The 22034-nt window shown below is 37.4% G+C and overlaps 1 protein-coding gene across 14 annotated transcripts in view; it reads right to left on the bottom strand.

The window, feature by feature from the left end:
* PPFIA2 (PTPRF interacting protein alpha 2) overlaps positions 1 to 22034 on the bottom strand; it is a 481936-nt gene that overhangs the window by 38228 nt on the left and 421674 nt on the right. For 8 of the 14 annotated variants that reach the window (XM_043446293.1, XM_043446294.1, XM_043446296.1 and 5 more), the window contains 2 exons: positions 13268 to 13276; positions 1540 to 1621 (listed from right to left, as the gene is read on the bottom strand). In XM_043446293.1, the coding sequence (XP_043302228.1) occupies positions 1540 to 1621; positions 13268 to 13276 (91 nt within the window). The remainder of the gene's footprint in view (positions 1 to 1539; positions 1622 to 13267; positions 13277 to 22034) is intronic. The other 6 variants (XM_043446295.1, XM_043446297.1, XM_043446299.1 and 3 more) reach the window with 1 other exon arrangement.

Genomic DNA, 22034 nt, shown 5'->3' with positions numbered 1-22034 from the left:
AACTGTAGCTTGTTTTGCTGGAGAGAAACTGCACAATGAGTTGCTCTCAGTTTTGTGGTGGGCTTTCTTAAACATTTTGTCTTAAAATTGATTTTTAAAATATAGTAATTTTAAAGACATATTTGGAAGAACAGCTCTGATCACTAATAAGCTAAAAAATTTCCTGACTGATATGAAAAAATAAAATAAAGCAAGACACAGGCTTCTTTCACTCAGTCCAAAAGGAAAAAAAAATGCAAAGCATGTTTTTATATTTATCTGTGCAAGATAATTTTTTAAACTGAAATGAGTTTTGTTGTCTCTCATTGATTAATTCATTAGCTCTGGATTTGATATAATAATGAAGGTGAACGATTTTATAATCCTGAACCTTTTAAAACAATGGGTTCTAATTGCCTCTGCCAAGCAACAAAAGTTCATATAGTCAGTCCCTTGGTGTTCCTGGGCTATTGGCTCCAGGATGTCGCAGACCAAAATCTGCAGACGCTAGAGTCCCTATGGGGCCTGACTATCCAGGGCTCATCCAGGGATTTGTTTCAGATTGAATGTGTTTGGTTGAATCCATGGACGGGGAACCCATGGATATGGTGGACTGACCATACTCCCCTTCATCTTGACATCAGCATATCCTAGCAGCTGCCAACAGCCCACATTAGAGAACTGAATGGAAGGGGCAGTGAAACTATTGAGAAGTGGTATGAAAGGGCCCTTTGTGGTCAAATATGTATTTTCTTCACCATCCTGGTCTGCTTCTGCTGATCAGGTATTGATTCATTTATCCAGGCCATTGTGTTGTGCAGGATATGCTAAATGTAGTTCTCATTTCGTTAAAAACATTCAGTCTAGACACTGAAGGGAACAAGGGTTTGTGCATTCTGCAAAACTCCACAAATCTCTAAATCTAGCTGGCTCCTTCATGTTCAGGAATGTTCTACAAGCAAAGGAATGGCTGCAAAAGTCTTGGATCACACAGAAGTGCTAAAAATATGGAGATGGCTCTTCTCTGTTAACCTGCTGATGAGGAAGGGCCCTGGACTAATGTACTAGACAGATGCTTCCTAGCAACCACACAGCAAAAGTGTTAGTCACTCAGTCATGTCCGACTCTTTGTGACCCCATGGGCTGTAGCCCGCCAGGCTCCTCTGTCCATGAGATTCTCCAGGCAAGAATACTGGAGGGGGTTGCCATTCCCTTCTCCAGGGCATCTTCCTGACCCAGGGATCAAATCCAGGTCTCCTACATTGCAGGCAGATGCTTTACTCTCCGAGGAGTGTTACTCAAGAATTGTTTCTTGACTAACTCTAGATATAAAGAGTACGGAATTTACTAAAACTTTCATCTCACTGCCTACTGCTCTGCCACAGTCACAAGAAAGCATCAGAGAAAAATCACAGCTATGACTGTGGGTCCCTAGATAAAGCAAACATTCTCTTTATAAGCTATTCCAGACTACCGGAAAAATGAAGATGTCAGGAACCTGGCTTTACATGTCTCTAAAAATTGGATTGGATTGAAAGTCTTCTGATTTAATTCTCTTACCTCTAGCCATGCGACTACAGTGGGCCCATCCCATTGGGCAAAAGGTAATCCCTTTCTCCGAGCTTCTTCTAGAAGTTCATGCCTGAAGTATACAGCAAGGATTGTTAGTCAGATAATATGGGAAAAGATGGCTGTGATTATTTTTAATGACAATATTTTTTAAAAGCCCCATAATCCTTTATAAGCTTTTTATGAGTTAATACAGAATAACAGAATTCTTTCTTCCTTTGAATAATACATGCAAATCATCCATTGATTTTATTAGAAATGAAACACTGATATCTAAAAATAATCTTCCTCAAGACTGATTCACTGAAAGTCAAACATCAAATGTTAATGGGCTAAGAAACTGAATTATATTATCAGCAAATAACTTTATCCCTTAAACAAGAAAGCGCCCACATAAACATATTCCTGCATGCATTACAGGGTCTAAGTGGAGTTTCTTCCATCTGTCCTGTCTGCTCCTCCTCATTTCAACGGTAGAAACAAATGCCTGTTTATAGAGGCAGAAGATCAAGGCAGTAATTTTAGCCCCATTCAAATGATACACTTGATTTTAGTATGCTTTCTGGGTCCAGGTGGCTATCTTAGGAGTTAGTTTTTTGTGTAGACTACAACATTACATCTCATTTGAAGGGAACTCCGAGGTACATTGACTTCCATCACTAAAAACAATGTAAGGTATAAAATTCAATAGTACACTTATTTTCATTTACAATCACTACTGGTTTTAAAGAAAGCAAAGCATCTCAATGACAAGAAATGATTGTTTCTGATAACAAAAATATGTGAAGAGCCTAGACAAATGCATCTTTAATCACTATCCCTACTACTGACCCTTGACATCCATTTACAAAACCAATTTCAGCTCGTTCATGATTGAAATAACAAGTTTGTGTTTCTTTGAAACTCAAATTGATATATACCTGGCCAGGACTATATTGGAAAATATATTCTCTATTCCTTAGATACATTGATCTTACACACACATTTTATACATATTGTTTTATTTTGAATGTGTGTCTTTCATGCTTAGGAACTCTGAAATGAAGCATTTGATTACTTCCTGCTATCAATTGATTAATTGCTTATTGTGGTGGACTATAACATGTTAGAATATATAATAAAAATGTTTTCTAACACAAAAGCTTTCCATGTGCAATAGATGCTACCACAAAATGCAGTGCAACAAAGTAACAAGGAGGCAAAACAAAGATTAAAGTTAATAGTAGCTGAAAAGACACACCAATCAACTGCTTTTTCACTTCACGGGATAGTAAAGAAACGTGTCTCAGCTATTCAGCACCTGGGAAGGGGAACAGCGACACTGGCGTCCCAGCTCCAAAGCGAAACTAGAGTAGCTCCCTCACCTGGTTCGGTGGACTCAGCCATCCCCTCAGGCTTTCCGAGGACATGCCTGCACTGAAAACTCGGCTTTTTGAATAGCCTAGTCTCACTGTGATAGATATATTGACTAGAAATGAGTCGAAGGGTTAAACTACAAAGCATCAGGTAATTATTGAGCACCTATTGTGAGCTGAGACCTGAGACTCACACAGACAAGCACCCAGTTTTACAGGAGATCCCTGGTTAAATAGAAAAAGCAAATACATGAAACTGTTTAAAAACATAGTGCAACTCACAAATAGATGCTAAACTCGATGATGCACATTCTGAGTATGATGTTTTGGAGAAAGTGTTAATATTTGTAGCAATGGAAATGAGCAGTGGAGACTTTAGAGGAACTGAACTGACTTTGAAGGGCTGGTGGAAAGGAGTCAGGGATGACATTCCAAGCAGCATGAGCAGTAAGGGTGGAGGGACAGAGGCAGGACTGAACACAGGACACGTGCAAGAAAATTTAGAGTGGGTTTCCACAGGGCCCAGGAGCATTATCAAGAGTTGTAACATTATATCCATTGAGGGGGAAAAAGGCGTCAGTTATGACAGGTGAGTAGCATTAGAGGGGAAGAAACAAATACACATTTACACCTGGTTTTTGCTACATTTAGCCAAAAAGAGCAAGTCAATATGCACTCATCACCTGGAAAGCACATAACATTTTCACAAGGAAATTACATAAATTGTACATAAGCCATTTTTGAAAAGTAGAACGTTTCAATTGTGAATCTTCTAACGAGTTCCCTAATTTAAAAAGCGTGCCACAGGAACTGGAGTGATCCTGTTAAAAGTTGAGTCAGATAATGTAACTTCTCTGCTCATAACCCTCCAATTAATATCTGCCTCACTGAGAATAAAAGCTAAACCAGCTGTTAGGATCCATTCTACCCTTTGTTCTCTGACTCAACGCCCACATCAGCAAGCAACACTGGTTTCCTTGTTGTTCCCTGGACACAGCCCAGACCTTTTTCTGCCTCAGGAACTTTGCACCTGCTGTTGCCTCATTCTGAATGCTTGCCTGCTCTACCTTCACATGCCTTACTCTTTGTATACTTTTAAATCTTTACTCAAATGTCACTTTCTCTCTGAATGTCTCTTCCCCTCTTTCCCATAATACCGAGCAGACATTCCTTATCTCCATTCCTTGCCTTATTTTTTCCCACATCACTTATCTTCTAACGTAATGTATCATTTATTCCTCGACCTGTCATCTCATGAAAGAAAATAAGCTCAAGGGGAACCAATGCCTCAAGTACATACTCTGTTCAGAGGTGCATCTGAAGCATCTAGAACAAAGTCAGGCACCAAAGAGGTGTTCTGTAAGCAGTAGTGAATGTTGAACATGTCAGCCGGTATTTATTTACATTTAGTTGCTTCTGGTTTCAATAAATTACATCTCATAATATATTTTTAGTACATTTTTTTCAGTCACTTTATGAGAACAGCACCCATTGCAGATGATTCTAAGAGTTCAATCTGGTTTGCGACCCCTGATAGGAATCTGGTTAAGAGGCAATCCAATGAGCTCAAGTAATCCTATTCTCCTTTTGAACAGAAATTTACCATACAGTTGTTTGAGAAATCACTGGACATTATACCCCTTGGAAAAGTTTTCTTTGTGCTTTGTTTGTTACCTTTAAATCACAAACACTCACAGCACAACAGCTTTAGTAAGAGTATGCAAGTGTCAAGGGGAGTGTGTAATTTCCTTGGTTCTGTCTCACCGCAAAGAACTGAAACAGGAGACCCATGTTACAGCTCGATTACAGCTCAGAGTTTTACTTGGCTAGCAAAGGAACGTACACCCTCGAGGCATGAGGACAGGCTGACCCTAAAGGAAAGGCGAACAGAAGAGAGGCCAGAGGCCCAATTTTGGCTCCTCTTTTTAAACGGTTTTTCTCTTCCCCCTGAGCCTGCCCTATGTAAACTGGGCTAGCCAGGAGGGCTGTTTGTTTCACCTGAGGTTCTCACTCCAGTCCTCCGACCTTCCTCTGTTCTATTTTCATGGGCTTTTCCCTACTTTGTCTTTTAGCCACTGACATTCTGGACTTCTTTTTCCTATTCTAGCTACTTAACACAAAGATAATGAGATAAGGGTCCAGGGGATTCTGCCCTTTGGCCCTTAGCTGGCTGGGCTAAGTCGCAAATAGAGGCCTCCGAACGGACACATTTGGAACTGTGAGAAACAGGCCAGACTGGAGTGGGTGACTGGCTTTTACTCTAGGGCTGTGTTGCATGATATTAATCCAGATCTGCCTTTCCTTAACCCAAGGGTGGTAGTAATTATGTAAAGCAATGCACTGAAATTCTCCAAGAAATATTTCATTTTTCTCTATTAAAAAAATCTGCATCATATGGAATTTATTTAAGAGACATATATCTGGACATGCTGGCTTGGGAGAGAGGCATGGTTAGGAAAACAAAGCAATTTGGTTACTGCTAAAATTCTTGGAAATCACTGAGTTTAACACATGGTGATCTCATGAGAGATGATTAAGGGTAAGCATAGCATGAAGGCATGCTTGTGGCCATCAGATATTTTGAAGTTACTTTCAGAGAAATAGTGACCTGAACTATTAGGAAATACTAAATTTTAAAAAAGTGATTTGGGATAAACAGGCATTTTGGATACATGGGTGTCCTCTGTCCTTCTTCCTTCCCTCCTCCCTCGCTTCTCCTTACTTCCTTCTCTCTCTCTCCATTTCTTTCTTTCTCCCTTCCTTCTTCCTTTCTTTCTTTTAGATAATCTAATATCTAACCATCCTTTCCCCTCAAATCACTTACATGCACACATCACTATAAACAGGGGCACCCATATTTGTTTTAAATTTTAGAACAGATTTTAGAGGACAATCTTCCTTCTACAGGAAGTTTCAGGTACAAGATTGTCATTTCCTGTGTGGAAACAAAGTACTAATTGTAAGGGAAGGTCAGTTTTTTTGAATCAGAAAAACTCCTGAGTCTTTTTCAGGAAACACATTCTCGTCTGCAGTAAAGAATGCCATTAATTTCCCCAAAGGCCTCAGACTCTCTTGAGAAGAGTCAGTGAGTTACTGTAAATGGAATGCGGCACGTCAAGAAGGCCCAGCATGTGGGGAACACTCAGGTGTGTGAATAATTGGCAAGTTCATAGGGCAACGTGCAGAGGGCAGCCTGCACTTGTCGTACCTGATCCGAAGACAGGAGCAAAGAGTGGGCACCCTAGTAATATCCACCACCACCACAAGGACATCTAGATGAAGGGCTGAAAATGTCTAAAAAATGTAGATCTATCAAGGGCATTTTCTGGGCTTGTAGTTCCTAAATCCTAATTCAGACTAATTTAAGCAAGGACGGTTCTGCTTGAGTGATTCCATCCAAACAGAAATGTCTGCTTCCTCCTTTACAGGTTTTATATCTTCAACTGTTTCAGTTTTGACCTCATAGGTAGAGTGTGTTTGCATTTCTTAGCTTTGTGCCTTTCATACTAAATGACATCCACATGCTCTTCTGCTTTGTCTTCCCACTGTATCTTGTTTTTCAAGACACAACAAAAACGCTTTCTCTCTAAACCCTCCTGCCCTGGACCTGGAGGCAATGTTTAGTACTTATTTTTTTAGGCCCCTCAGTACCAAGCAATTTTTCTTAGACTATCTTTAACATTTTGCTGAGTCAGAAATTTTGTTAGTTTTATTTTTTGTTTTGAGGTCAAAATCTCAACACATAGTAGGTCTACAAGAATCTAATGACTGCCTGCTACCCTAGTCCCAGGGCATACAGAGTCCCCGATCTCAAGCTCTTACAGTCTGGGAGAACAACTTGTAAATCAACAATTTCACTAAGATGTTAAACGCTGAGAAATGAAATTCATTATTCAAAAATTCACAACCCTGGGGGCTGTGAGGTCTCCTTCTCCATATTCTTCCCAGCGTGGATGGTTCATTGCTGTCAGAGAAAAGAGACTTTATTCTCAGACCACTTAGCCTAGGAGGCTATTTTGGAACTGCCAATTTGCGATAGGACTATCTAAATACCACATGGTTCCATTTCTTCTGTCACTCAGGCTGGCCATTTCAGTCACCGTCCATGTAATGCCTGTCTATTTCCATTCTTACTTCCTATTTTATCTCCTTTCACTTTCTGTTTTCACTGCCACTGTTCTTTTTTCTCAGGCTTGTAATTGGCCTTACTCTCCAGGCTTCTTACCCTTGCGGTACATTGCCATGGAAAATAAATCTGTAAGAGCAGATCCGGTAATAAGTACAATGGGCTCTGAGATGGGGATGCTTGGGCTGGATTCCTGGGGCCCTCCTTCTTAGCTGTGCATCCACAGACAAGTCACTTTTCCTTTTTGTAGATCAGTTTCCTCATGTGTAAGATGAAGTTGATAATAGTACCTACCTCAGAGGCTTGGTATGAGAGTTAAATAAGAAAATATATTTAATGTGATGACACCTATAACTTGTACAAAAGAAACAGCCAATTAATGTGAGCTAATTATTATTGAACTGTCCTCTGAAAACCCTTCAAGAGTTCCTCAGATGCCTACCACACAATCATCAGCTTGGACTAAACCTGTTTTAGTCTTGATCTTCCTTTCTGATAGTCTTCTCTGACTTCTAATTAGACCTGGAAACTTACTTTGGCAAATAATTTGAACATGAATAATTCCATCTTTGCAAGTACCATTTCCCAGTGATTGTAAGTTGTTTCTCTTCTTTGATGATCACAATCGTGAGTGCTTGCTAAGTTGCTTCAGTCATGTCTGACTCTTTGTGACTGCAGCCCACCAGGCTCTTCGATCCATGGGATTCTCCAGGCAAGAATACTGGAGTGGGTTGCCATTTTCTCCTCCAGGGGATCTTCCCAACCCAGGGGTCGAACCCGTATCTCTTATATCTCCCGCATTTGCAGGCGGGTTCTTTACCATTAGCGCCACCTGAAAACTGAAACTGAAAGTCTCTCAGCCATGTCTGACTCTTTGTGACCCCGTGGACTGTAGCCCACCAGGCTCCTCTGTCCATGGGATTCTCCAGGCAAGAGTACTGGAGTGGGTTGCCATTTCCTTCTCCAGGTTATCTTCCTGACCAGGGATCGAACCCAGGCCTCATGCCGCAGAGGCAGATTCTCTACCATCTGAGCTATCAGAGAAGCTCTGGGATGTCTAAATCATAAAACGTCCTCTTACTTTTGATCCATCCCAGATCCCACAATGACTCTTTCATCCTTTAAAATCTGGAAATTCATAGTGTCAGCGTCACTCATAAAGTCTGCTTCCTGCCTGCCTGCCTGTGCGATCAGTCATGTCCGACTCTCTGTGACCCCATGGACTCTAGCCTGGCAGGCCACTCTGTCCATGGAATTTCCCAGGCAAGAATACTGGAATGGGTTGCCATTTCCTACTCCAAGGGATCTTCCTGACGCAGGGACTGAACAGCGTTTTTTGCATCTCCTTCACTGACAGGCAGGTTTTTTTTTTACCACTGTGCCACTTGGGAAGCCCATTAATGGCACCAAATGCATGAGCTTCATCTCCCTCCCAAGACTAACATTCAGGAGTAAGAGGTTACTCTTCTACTGCACCATGCATCTTTGCTTGATCTAGCCAAGAGTATCTTTTGATAGACTGCTGTCTCGTAATCCATGAAAATCTCAGTGTTGACAACCATCCAGGATCCTTGATCGAAGGTTGACTTTTAAGTATTCTATGTTTCTGTTAAGATCCAACTACTTATTACATCTTAATAAGGAGTAAGAATTTTGCTTAGCAGCTACAAAGATTGGCTGCAGAAAGAGATTAAAATGCCCTCTCTAAAATTAAATATGATATTTTGTAAATTGATTGGCTCCTACCAAAGATTTTGTTCAAACTCATCTGTAGCTCATGGCAGTAAACTCACAGTCTGCCTCTCCTGTAGCATTCCCTACTTCTCATCCTTGTTCCAACTTCTAGAAAGACCTTTCTAACACAAATATTTTTGTAAGGGTTGCCTGCTTTAAAAACTTCCATCCCACTTTGAAGTTTTTAAAGCAGGCAACTGAAAATAAGCTTCCCAGGTGGCACAGTGGTAAAGAATCCACCTGCCAATGCAGGAGATATAAGAGATGCAGGTTCGATCCCTTCAACAGGAAGACCCCGTGGAGGAGGAAATAGCAACCCATGCCAATATTCTCGCCTGGAGAATCCCATGGACAGAGAAGTCTGGTGGGCTACAGTCCATGGGGTCACCAAGAGTTGGACATGACTGAGTGCACACACAGAACTGAAAATAAAGGTCAAATATCTTGGCACAACTAAAAAGACCTTTGGTGAAATGGCCCTTGGATTTCTCCCAGCTTCTTTTGCTCAATCAATACTTCAGTGCTTGCTATGTTCCAAATACCTCATTCTATTTTTTTACCCTCCATGACTTTGTATATGCCTTTATCTTTTGCTTAGGACATCCTTCTTTACATCATAATTGTGGCAAACTCACACTTATCTTTCTGACTCAGTTTAAACTTAATCCTTCCTGTTAAGATTCCAAGACCTTTCCCAGGCAGAATTCATTTTCTCTTCTACACAAATATTATAACTTGTATATATTCTAGTTATTGCACTTGCTATATTTATCATTTATGATTTAATATTATATTTAAATGTAATTAAAATGTGTTACAATTGAATACAGTGAGTTATTGAATCTATTGTACTTTCTTGTTTATATGAACCACTTCATATTCTGAGATAAAATATCATGGTTTGAAAAATTAAAGTTTCTGCATGCAGACAAATTAGGCTTTGGATATTAGATAATAATTGCTGGCATGCATTTATCACTTACTCTGTGATAGTAAGTGACAGTGTGAAGCACCATCCTTAGGGCTTTATTTGTATAAGTCATTGAATCTTCACAGCCATCCAGTAAGATACATGCTGATAAACATTTGCAGATGAGGACACTGAAGACAGAGATGCTTGGAACAGAGTCAGTGAGCGCAGAGCCAGAATTTGAGCACCAACAGCCTGGCCAGAGTCAGCCTCTGAACCCCCAGTTATCCTCGGGCTAACTAACCTCTCTGAACTCTACATGATCATTAAAGGAGGAGAGGAGTAACCACCTCTTCGTTAAAATGAAAGGCAATGATACTCTCCCATCTTTACTTCTCCTCTCATTGTTCATTCATGTGTAGACTCACATTAATTTGACTTCTGGTAATATAGATAGTCTTTACCACCTTCACCATCACACACTTTGGTCCCCAACACTATAAGACAAAAAAGGAACCTTCCTTTTCTTGCTGTTTCCTATTAAAAACAGGTTCTGAATCTTGGCCAGAGGAAGGAAGTGAGCCCCATTTATATAATCAGGATGGAAAAGCTGAATTTGTAATTTGTTTCAGTTTAACTTTATATTATTGTAATACAAAGTAATTCTCTGGCTGAAAAATTTATCTTTAGGGTCTATTTATTTACTGTGGCACACAGCAAGTACTTACTTATTGATATAACCAGGAGAAATAAATGACTTGATAAAACCAAGAATGAAATGTAAGTCAAAATAATTTGACAGTTGAACCTACTTCTTAACAGTACAGTACAGAGAATGAATCTGCACATAGTTCTAAAAGCAAATTTACATAACTTTACACTATTATTAATTATAAAATGTATCCTGGTCCTATAAACTTCAACAGTCAAGAGGGTAAAGAAAACATGATTTCTTTGAATTTCAACCAGACAATGGGTTATAATGCCATTATTCAGAAATCTATAGCTATTGACCAATTCTGTGAGAATCAAAAGTACAAAAAACTGTTTCAAATTCTGGTCAGTAAATATGAAGGAAATATAGCACCATGTCAATTTTTTTTAAACATATGTAAGTTGAAAATATATAATCTTAATTAACATAATTATTCTAAACAGAAATATATTATAAATCCCAATCAACTGCTTCAGACATTGATTACCTAAATATACACATTTAGCTCCATAAAATTAAGAGTTTCAAATCCAACATTAACAAGGTTGACTTGATTTTGAAAGCACAGCATGCTGTGATTCTGTATGTGGGTAAGTGCAAGTGTATGTGTAGGTATATCCTATTATGGCACATATTCACATGTAGTACATATAAAAGTCCATTGCACATTTAAGTAGTGCTTTATTTAGATCCTCAGATACATGCTACATTGCTTGGAACTGAAATTATTTGAATACATAAATCCTAAGTTCATTCATGTTGAAACCTTTTTTTTTTTTTTTCCTGCAAGCTACTTGAAATGGAGGGCACAGCCTCAGGAAAGAAATACATTTGTGAATTTGAGTTGGGATTTACATAATTTCACTCCTCATTTTATTTTGAATTTAATTACTTTCAAAACCATTAAAAAGGTGTAAACACACACATGCACGCACAAATGTGATGGAGCAATGCAATTACTCATGCTGTTACTGAAAGCTAGAGGGGCTTGTATTTCTTTCCAGTAAACAATTTCACTTTTGCAATATACTGTGGTCTGTTCTCCACAGTCCCTTCCTGACTGTTAAATAGGAACTTACTGGAGAGACATTGGTAAGTTTTCAGGTTTATTTGGAGGCCATTTAGACTAGATTGCTTTGGTGCTTCATCTAATTTTGAGTCCTCTTTAAATCAGATTTGAAGTTTATAGTTCTAAGCTTCTGAGATTCTCTTTTTCTCATACTCTTGTATTAGGAAGTTGGCAGAAAGTACAGATAATATAAGGCATTCACTCAAAGGTATGCAGAAAACACATGGAGCTTAAAGTCTTGTCTTCTGTTCCTAATTCAATATTCTTTCCACCTCAAATCTTCCCACATCTTTACTATGTTTGTACTATCTTCTCCTGACATTTAACTTCCCGAGTTTCCTTTTAGTAATTGGACCAAGGAAATGATTTTGAGGTCTTAAAATGTTTAAATTCTAGGACCATGTGCAAGACAAGAAACTGAATTTTAGAATTAAGGTAATTATATCAATTTCTTAAAGTCCACAGATATTGATGTATTATGAACTTATTAATTTTCAATATTTCATTCAAAAAGAAAAGGGAGAATAAAGTTTTATTTCTTCGCATTATTTTCCTCATGAAACTTAAAATCATTAGAAAAGAGAAGGCCACTATTACATGATGACATGGAAATAATTCTTCAAAATCCAGTGTCAGAGTATTCAGTATTTTAAAAAAGTAAGGTCTTAACAACTTGCACTTGGCCAATGTAGTTGAATAGTACTCCAATCACAGCTTGCCTTGCGTTTTCAAGAACACTTCCTAGAGCTTTCCTTAATATCATAAATTATCCTAACTTAAGAAAACACTGCACTGTTAAATAATTAGTAGTAGTAATTATATCTTAAAGTTGACTAGGAAAAATATAACAAATGTAAACCAAACTAATAAACAAAGCACATGACCTTGTATTGGTATAAAATATACACATTGCCAATGAGTGCCACTTTCCATAGCTCCCTGAATAATTGCATCTCATTGAGCCGTTTTATTTGCTCCCTCAAAATGTTTTGCTTAAAGTGTAAGAATCAATACCTCTCTCCATCTAAAGTGCTTTATAGCTCATCATGTTGTCCATGTGGGCATTTATAGAAATGTAATACTTTATATTATGCATAAACTGAAGCCTACTTGGTTTTAGAAATAAATAACATATTCTAAATTTAGTTCAAAAAGCAGGATTTGAAATTTGGAACAGTAATCTTAGTAATACACCTTTCAAAGCTTTAAGAATTAACTCGTAGTATAGGAAAACGGGGGAAAGAACACACAAGACCAAAGGGTTCAGTCAGAACCAAGGATTACTTTGGACTCTAAATGTATGTCCTACTGGGGAAGATTCAGCATTTAACCCTCTTCATCTAAGGGCAGTTCTAGTAACTGACAAATTCATTTATCTCTTGAATATAAAGCTAGTGGAGAACCACAAAGCACTTCAAAACACACAGGCGGAGTCAGCCATGCAGCACAGTCAAAAATACCCAAGTGACCTGCAGCTATTACTTAAGCCTCACTGAATGTCACACTAACCCCTAGAGAGTGACTTAAGAACTAGGGAAAATGTCATCTGGGTTGTCTTTTGATATGTGTCTAGTAGAACCGAAGAAATTGAAGTGCCTGAAAGGCCAACATGATTCATTTAAATGTGAACATTTCTCTGAACCAATGATTCCTTTTATGGTTAAGAAAATGAATACACTTCACAATTTTCATTTTAGGTCAGAGGCAGTGCAGCTTGTGTTACAACTGAAAGGAGAAATACTAAAGATAAAAGAAAAAGAGGATGGTGCTGAAAATAAACATGTTCAGCAGCCATTGTGATTCAACTTACCCTGATGTGCTTTTCATGAGATGAAGGAGGACAGATGAAAAAGAAAAGCACACAAATGTTAATGGATACATTTCAATCCAAAGAAAGCCATGGAATAAAACAAGAGCATCATTTCAGATGTGCTGAAGCTCAGATACGAGAAAGACATGGTGTTCTGTTTTTTTTGTTTTTTTTTTTTAATTTCACCAATACACACATACTCACTGCATCCAAAAGCATAATCAGGCTGAAGGCAGTTCTAATAGTTGACCAGTAGTCTGTCTCTTGAAAATGAGCCACTCTGAAACATGCATGACCACATTTTCCCAGCCTGTAGTAAACCCCGGGAGGAAGTCAGGCAGCTTGTTAAAAAATATTCTTCACCTCGGGCCACTCAGGTTATTTTCCAAATAGAAGCAGTAACCTATTAAGTGGTGCTCGGGATCTCAAACAGATTTATAAGCTTAGAGCTTAAGGAAAATACAGCAGACTCTGGAAAGGCAGGGACTCGAGGAAAGCACTAGTTTGAGGGTGGGACTATCTGGATTCTAGCTCACATACATGGTTTGGTCAAAGTCACTGGCAAGTTTCTGATGTTCAACCTCCCGAACTTAATTTGAGGCAGGAAGAAATTTTCACATCCCAGATTTATAATTTTATTATGACATTACACAAGTGCTATAAAATAATAATAATTATGTGCCAGTAATCAGGCCATGAAAAAGTTCTAAAAAATTCTATCACTCTTCTCCCCTTGCCACACTAATTCTTCCTCCTCTATTTGAGCTGGCAAAATAAAGTTTGAGCTTGTGCCAACTGGGTGTCTTTAAGTAGACACATTTATTTATTTGGACAGATGTTGATAAACATTGCTCTGAGGGGGAAAATGAACTAGATTAGTTCACCAATGTTACCAGATGTCATCATAAAAATGTGGATTTAGTTGTGGTGTTTGAAGTAGCCCACTTGTTCCCTGGGTAGAGTAGAGGCACTGGGAAAATATGGAGTTTAAATAACCCAATAAAAAGTCATGAGAATATTATTTTAAATTTTTATAAAAGCATAATAGATTCTTAGAAAAATAAAATTTACTACATAAAATATAATCAATGTAACAAAATATGAAGCAGATATTCCTATCTAAGAAATGAGGCAAGTTAGAGAGTTCCCTTTTTTTAATTACACAATCATTATAAAGAAAAGCTGGAAGTGCAATGAACACCCTGCACGTGCCTCCTCCAAATGCATTCATTCAGAGAAACTGTGTATTCTTTCACTAAATGTGCATTTTGGAGAAATGCATGTTCTTTGACCTTAACTTCAGAACAGCTGTGACAAGTTTTTAAATTTTTCACATAAACAAAAACATAGCAGTCCTTACAAATTGGCATCGCAATGTCCTAAGACATTTAAGGCATTTTTCTTGCATTATATATGCAACAGAAAGAAAATTAAGACCCAAAGAGATACATTCTAGGTGGTTAGAATGATTTTCCTGTCAACATACCTGTGAACTCTTTGATGAGTTCTGAGAAAAAAGCAATTTCTGAGCTCTTCATGAAAGTTATTTTTCATGAAGTATCTGGGGCCAGTTATTACTGTGGACAAAATAATCCTCAGCCCACAAGCGACCTGGGCACTGCTCTCCAATAGGGTTGAATAAATATGCACACAGTGGAATATTAATATTTTTCACATATTTATCATTTTTAAAATAGGAAATCTGTACCTATAGAAATACCCTAAATATAAAACATAAGAGAAATTGTGAAAATAAACAGGAAATACAAACATATGACTCAAAAAGTATTGCTTAAAGCTCTAATATATTTATCAGTGTGTGTAAGTTATCTGACTTCTCATAGTTTTTACTAACTTTCTTCTCCTCCACAGCCAATTAATTTAAAAGCAATCCTGACTAGCTATTTCACTTTAGAATTAAGTATTTCAGCTCACAACTTTCAAAAAGACATGTTCTGCAAAGGACAAAAAGCTGTAATTATAAATGACTCTTAAGAGAGTTTGTGATAATATATCATAAATGCATATCAGAGGTAATATATATTTGTGGTGCTTTTGGTCTAGATAAAGACAGTTTTCTTCTTATAAAAATTGACATTCTTTTCCACATGCAATTATTTACAGGAACATACAACTTATTTTTTTTCTTTCTACTACAGATTGTCAAAATTATGAGAATACCAAGAGAGATTCTGTCAAAAATTAATCTTCTTCAGTTAAATACCACTGTAGTATATAATAGACAAATAACAATTTTTCACTGACCTAGAAAAAAATAGGTTTTAAGTTACCCTTTAACCAATAAGAACAAGTCAGTTACTGGCACAATATTTTCCTTGGGAACATCGGCATACATCCAGACACAAACAAGATATTATCAACTAACATATATCTTATATTCAAAAGCAGGATTCTTAAATGCTTAATTGCCTCACTTTAATCTTCTAGATCTTCTACTGAGTGAATGGACCTTCTATTTATAAACTAGTTAACTTTGAATGTAAAATTTCACATTAGAAATATTTATAAAATGAACTTCATATGTGGAATGTAGTTGCCTTTTGCTTCTTAAAGTTCAAATTGATGACTCAGAAATTTTAAAAATCAATTGTTAACACCAGATTGAGGAGTGAACAGGTAGTGACTGAAGTAAAAACGTAGAATGAAGAAGGGATTTCTTTTAATAGGTGAAACTTGAGAATCTTTAAATGCTGAAGATCACAAGCCAGAAGACAGGAGGATTTGGAGAGAATTTGAAGCACAAGTGGAAAACTGGCAGAACCGGACAGACCAAATCAGCAGGGATGGTCTTAAATGAGAAGAAACTAACCTAGTTTCCTGTGTTAAAGCAGGATGGGGGCGAGAGTTAGCGTGAATTCAGCAGCAAATAATTCAGAGGGCTGAGATGGTCTCTTTATCTCTCCCTCTAGAGTAGAATGTGAACGCACGTGCAGAAGATACAGGTTTGAGGACAGTGGAGGTCTCTGACAAAAGTTGCAGAGAGTAGAAAGAAGACTGGTGACAGAAAAATACTGGGATTACTTGGCAGTGTTGAATTCCCACATGAAGCTGATTCAATTTCCCTTGCATTAATTTTCTCTTGTAGCATTCAGGTAACCCAAACGGAGCCATGGAGAAAGAAAATTCATTGGTGGCTGTAGTTAAGATATGGACATAACCAAATGAAAAAGAAATGATGGGTTTGGAATTTTTGAGCATGGTGAAATTATGGTCATAGAATCCAAGCGAAATAGGGAGACAGAAGAGGACTGAATTCAGCTGATGCACTAAAAAGTGATAGAAGTTTTTAAAAAGATGATAGTAGAAGAAGTTGATAAAACAAGCTGAAAGGAGGAGATAGAAAGGAATGATATGCGCGAATTAGTAACTTTTGAGTAGGGGTGATTTGGAGGTAATGACAAGATTCAGAATATAATATGGGATGTGTCTGACCTGGAAGAGAGGATGACATTGGAAGTAATGAAGCCATGAACTTAAAGGTTAAGTTGCGAACAGTTGATTTATGTGGATATGAGCACCCAGGGGTGATGGCAGAAATTGCTTTATATACAATGATGGGATATAGATAAAAATAAATAGCCAAGCACATTTCTAGTGATCCTTATAAACAAAAGAAAATGATTCAGAAGTTTTAAGTATGGTTTATTGTACTTCTTCAGAAATAATTTTTCTTTAAAGTCAATATTGAATCCAAATAGCTGAAGTATTTAAGACTCTTTAAAAGAGGTTGAGAAATCTTTATTTTTTCAGGGATTTTGTTATTCTTTTGCCTGTGATTATATCCCAGTCAAGCCCCAAATTAAAAATTTAAGTATGTAGAATCTAAAATAAATACATTTAATTGTATGCTATATATATATATATATATATATATATATATATGTATCAGTCAGTTCAGTCCCTCAGTCATGTCAGACTCTTTGTGACCCCATGGACTGCAGCATGCCAGGCTTCCCTGCCCATCACCAACTCCCGGAGCTTACTCAAACTCATGTCCATCCCATCAGTGATGCCAACCAACCATCTCATCCTCTGTCATCCCCTTCTCCTCCTGCCTTCAATCTTTCCCAGCATCAAGGTCTTTTCCAAGGAGTCAGTTCTTCACATCAGGTGGCCAAAGTATTGGAGTTTCAGCTTCAGCATCAGTCCTTCCAATGAATATTCAGGACTGATTTACTTCAGGATGGACTAGTTTGATCTCCTTGCAGTTCAAGGGCCTCTCGGGTCTTCTCCAACACCACAGTTCAAAAGCATCAATTCTTTGGGACTCAGCTTTCTTTATAGTCCAACTCTCACACCCATACATGACTACTGGAAAAACCATAGCTTTGACTGGACGGACCTTTGATGGCAAAGTAATGTCTCTGCTTTTTAATATGTTGCTAGATATATACATCTGTGTGTGTTCAGTCGCTGTCATGTTCAACTCTTTGTGACCCCATCGACTGCAGCACGCCAGGCTTCCATGCCCTTCACTATCTCCCAGAGTTACTCAAATTCATGTCCATTGAGTCAATGATGCTATCTAACCATCTCATCCTCTGCCAGCCCCTCCTCCTTTTGCCTTCAGTCCTTCCCAGCATCAGTTTTACATATATATAATATATATATACATGCATACATATATTTTTTGAATGAAAAGTCTCTTGTTATCTATTTTTTTCGTAAAACCCTGTCAATAGGATATAGGTAATCACTGACCTTAGAAATATGGAAACAAAACATAGAGATGCTTGCTTCTGAAAGGCTAACTTTAAATAACTATAGGGGAAAAGCACATCTTCAAAGACCTTATAAAAATACCATACAGAACTAATATAAGATTCTACATTGTGGAAATAAATATAGAGAACACCCTTTCAATTAAGATGCCAGTGAGCATTATATTTAAATGTACCTTAATTAGTCACTTTTTTCTTTCAACAAAAGAACTTTGTCATCCTTGCTGTTAGACACTGACTTTGAAAGCTTTATTGGGATAAATAATGTTAGTTTGGTTCAAGCAGACATTTACATTTCTTACATAACTTATTAGTAATCATTAATATACTTATATCAAACTTTGGTGATAGTATGTGTGGCTAATTACATCAGAACAAAATCAACTTTATAAAGTAACTGCACTGTTTTGAAATTACCTCCATTTCTCATTCTTAAATAAGTGTTTGATTTGAATACATTTGTAGCCTATTTGGAAGGATGGGATGGGGTCAGATAAGAAACTAATTATTCTCTATGGAGAAAACTATGCTTCTCTTTTCAGAGTATAAAGAGAGAGATTCTTTTTTGATTCCCCATGGAGACCATTTAAAATTAGATAGGGTACTTAAGATCCAGCTGAAAGTTTGGACTACATAGTCTTTAAATTGCAGCCTTATCCTGAGATTCTAAATAATTCAGAGAAAATAGGGCTCTGGAGGTCTGCACTTCTGTATACCACAGTGCTTGGAAAGCTGTGTTTCTTCACGTGTGGAAGCAACAGCATTTCTACCTCAAAGGCTTTGTGAAAACTGAAAGACACAATATGTGTAAATGTATAGAACAGTGCCTAGCATACTGCAACTACTTGATGTGGTTATTAAACATTTATTACATAAAAAGAAGATCATTATTATCATTACCACACAAAGGATGAGGAGGAAAACAGAACAGGATATACACACACAAGGAGACAGAAGTAGTCATAAAAAAGACATAGATATTAAGTATATTAAGAATAGAACGTGCAAGATGGGAAGTAGAGACAAAGGGATAGACAGGAAGCAGATAATGTGGGGATTTCTGGGCTATATGAAGGCATTTGAATTTATCCTAGGGATGTTAGGAAATGATTGAGGGATTTTAGGCAAGCTTAGAAATAATGATTTAGATGGATTTCTTTAGCTGAAGTGTGAAGAATGAATTAGAAGAAGGCAGGACTAGAAGTACAGACATCGTTTTAGCATGATGCCCTGAGCAAGAAAAGAAGAAAATCAACAAGCTTGAGAGATTTTAAAGCTAGTACCTAGAGCCACAGGGAGGTGACGTGACCTTGTGTGGAGGCACAGACGGCAGGGCGAGGACAAGGCCGGACGAGGGCAGAGATGAAGCCCTGGTTTCCGGTTGGGTTAGTCTGCGGAAGTCGCTGCCCTAGTTCCCGTTACACATTCTTAGGTTTTTGTTCTTCTTTTTCCACCCAGATTCTATTTATGTGTTCAGTTATTCAGAATGCATGTCTTGAGTAGCCACACTGTGCCAGGCACTGCACTTGTTTAAAAAAGCGGAGGTTCTCTGAGTCCAGCTCTTTGAATTATGTAGAGAAACACAGAATCCAGGGCAGGGACAATTTGAAGAGCATGTAATTCAATTTCTCAACTGAAATCCGAATCCCTCATTAACAATCTTGCCACATTCATATGCTTGGCAGGTCTATGTTGGACATAATCACGAGAAACAGCTCTCTTTCTAGAAAGGGGATCAATTCTTTCTTCTCAGATCTGTGATTGTTAGCAGTCCTCACTTATACGCAGCTCACATTTATCTGTTAACAGCCTTTCACTTTGGGCCCAAGATCTTCTCATGCAGCCAAAAGAACACGTTTGATTGCTCTTTTTTCTTAGGAGCATCTGGATCTTTGTTATCTACACTCCACATATTCCTAATTGTTTCCAACACTCCTTGAAGGTGTTCGGTGTCATCTTGCTATGCTGATCATGTTCTTCTGAATATATCTTGTTTGAATATATCTGCTTCAAGCATATTTCCCAGAAATTAACATAATATCCAGCTATGCTCTGGTCAGTGCATAGAATTTTGGCCTTATCAGTTGCTTTTTGGGTACTGAAAATCATTAATGTCTTTATCAGGCATTGGCAATTTGTCTTTTTTTGTAGAAACATTTTTCTTAGGAGTTGCAGTTAAATTATACATATCTGCCTATACAAAGGCAATCAGTATGTATGAAGTTGGATGCAGATTTATTAACATATAAACGACCCTGTTAAACTTCATCTTCTTAGATTTGCATCTCTCTTCAAAGGTTTCCCTTAAACAAAATCGTTTATCTAAATTTAACTATGTCTTCTAGCTTCATGCTTTTACAAATATCATATTCATATTTAAGTCAAATATTAAAGTGCTGAGTCCACCAACTTCCATTTCACTCAGTTATCATGAATTCACTTATCCAGCCTCTGCGATTACAATGATCCCACCAGTTATATTTTCATGTTTTCAGTCTCATTCCAATCTTATGTTCGTTTAGAAAGTAATCAAAACACTTTGCTGAACTCAATATGTGGTATTTCTACAGCCTTTTTCTCATCTACATGTATAGAAAATGAAAAGTTTAAGGACACAGTTTATTCTTAAGGAATTCCATTTGTTCTTGGTGATTGAAAATCCCTTTCTTACTGTTCAAAAATAACCTATTGGATGTTTTATGTTTATTTTGAAAAACTAACCAGTCTAAGCAGGGTGTCAATATACAGTCTTAACTTGGAGAACATCTTTTAAATAAGAACATTAAGTGGTTTTAGGCATATGGCACTCTTCTCATTCTGCTCAAAGGCCAGAGACTTAGAGAAAGGATCATGGACGCTGAAATACTAAAGTGCAATAATCTGTTTTCATGACTGTCTCTCTACAAGCTCGCTGAAGAGTAGAACTGTATAATTCAAATATCAGTCGCTTCTGACACAGTTCTTGGAAAAAAATAGGCACTAAGGAAATGACTGAAAAGTTATCATTTGTATGTTTCATTAATCCAGGACTTACTTCAGTCAAGACAAATAATATGGATCTTTTTATAAAATGAGGTCATTTTTCTGATACATGTAACTATCTTGAGTTTTCACTTACTATTTATTAATTCTTATTTTATTCTTTTCATTTTTTATGGGCAGAAAATACAAAGGCTATACAGGGATTCTGATTCTATTGATACTGACTCTGTAATCTATTAACATTGCACCACAGGTTCATAACAATATCCCTATTTCTTCCATGTTTTTTTCCTTCCTCCAAGAGGGCACACTGGTTTTCCTTAGATTTATTTTTTTCCTAACAAATTTCAGTAGATTTTGGCCTTTAGCCTTTGGCTATTATTATTTTTTAGGTTCAGGGAAGCCTTAGAATTGTTCACGGCTAGAGCTTGGCAGGACATGCATGATCAGATGGTAAGGCAACGATAGCTCTAACTCAGTGCAGGCAGAGAGGGCAAATTTCTGGAGTTCAAAGCTGGAAACTGAGATATATTTTCCCAGATAAATATTGAGAACACTGGGATTCTGAAATAGTCTACTTTATTAAATCTTTTTGTGTTGATTGCGCAAGAATGTCCCCTTTAACTATGTCTGTACTAAAGGAACACTTGACTATAACTAATTGATTCAAGTACAAATATCTCTTCCATATTAGGCCAGTCAGATTCTTTCACCCAGGAGCTTAAAAATGTGAAATGGAAAAGATAAGTTATTGACAACACTCTAGAGAAACATTTTATAATCTGTCTTGGTTGAAGTTTTAGAGTGGTCCTGGCTCTGTTGTTTCTAATTTCTGAGACATTCTAATATCCTACAGGTGAATTCCTTTTTTTTTTTTTGGCTTTATATGGCCAAGTTTAGTTTCTATAACATTCTTCAAAACATATCTTTGTGGAGGGAAGCAAAGACATTTACCTTCCATATATATGACCTTACTTAGATGGAAAAATGTATTCAAAGCTTATAACACATGTCTTACAGATTAACCTCTGAAATACAACTCT

Source organism: Cervus canadensis, chromosome 25 (genome assembly GCF_019320065.1).
Source record: "Cervus canadensis isolate Bull #8, Minnesota chromosome 25, ASM1932006v1, whole genome shotgun sequence".
NCBI lineage: Eukaryota > Metazoa > Chordata > Mammalia > Artiodactyla > Cervidae > Cervus > Cervus canadensis.
The sequence above is the reverse complement of the archived record's forward strand: the minus strand, read 5'-3'. Positions and strand labels throughout refer to the sequence as shown.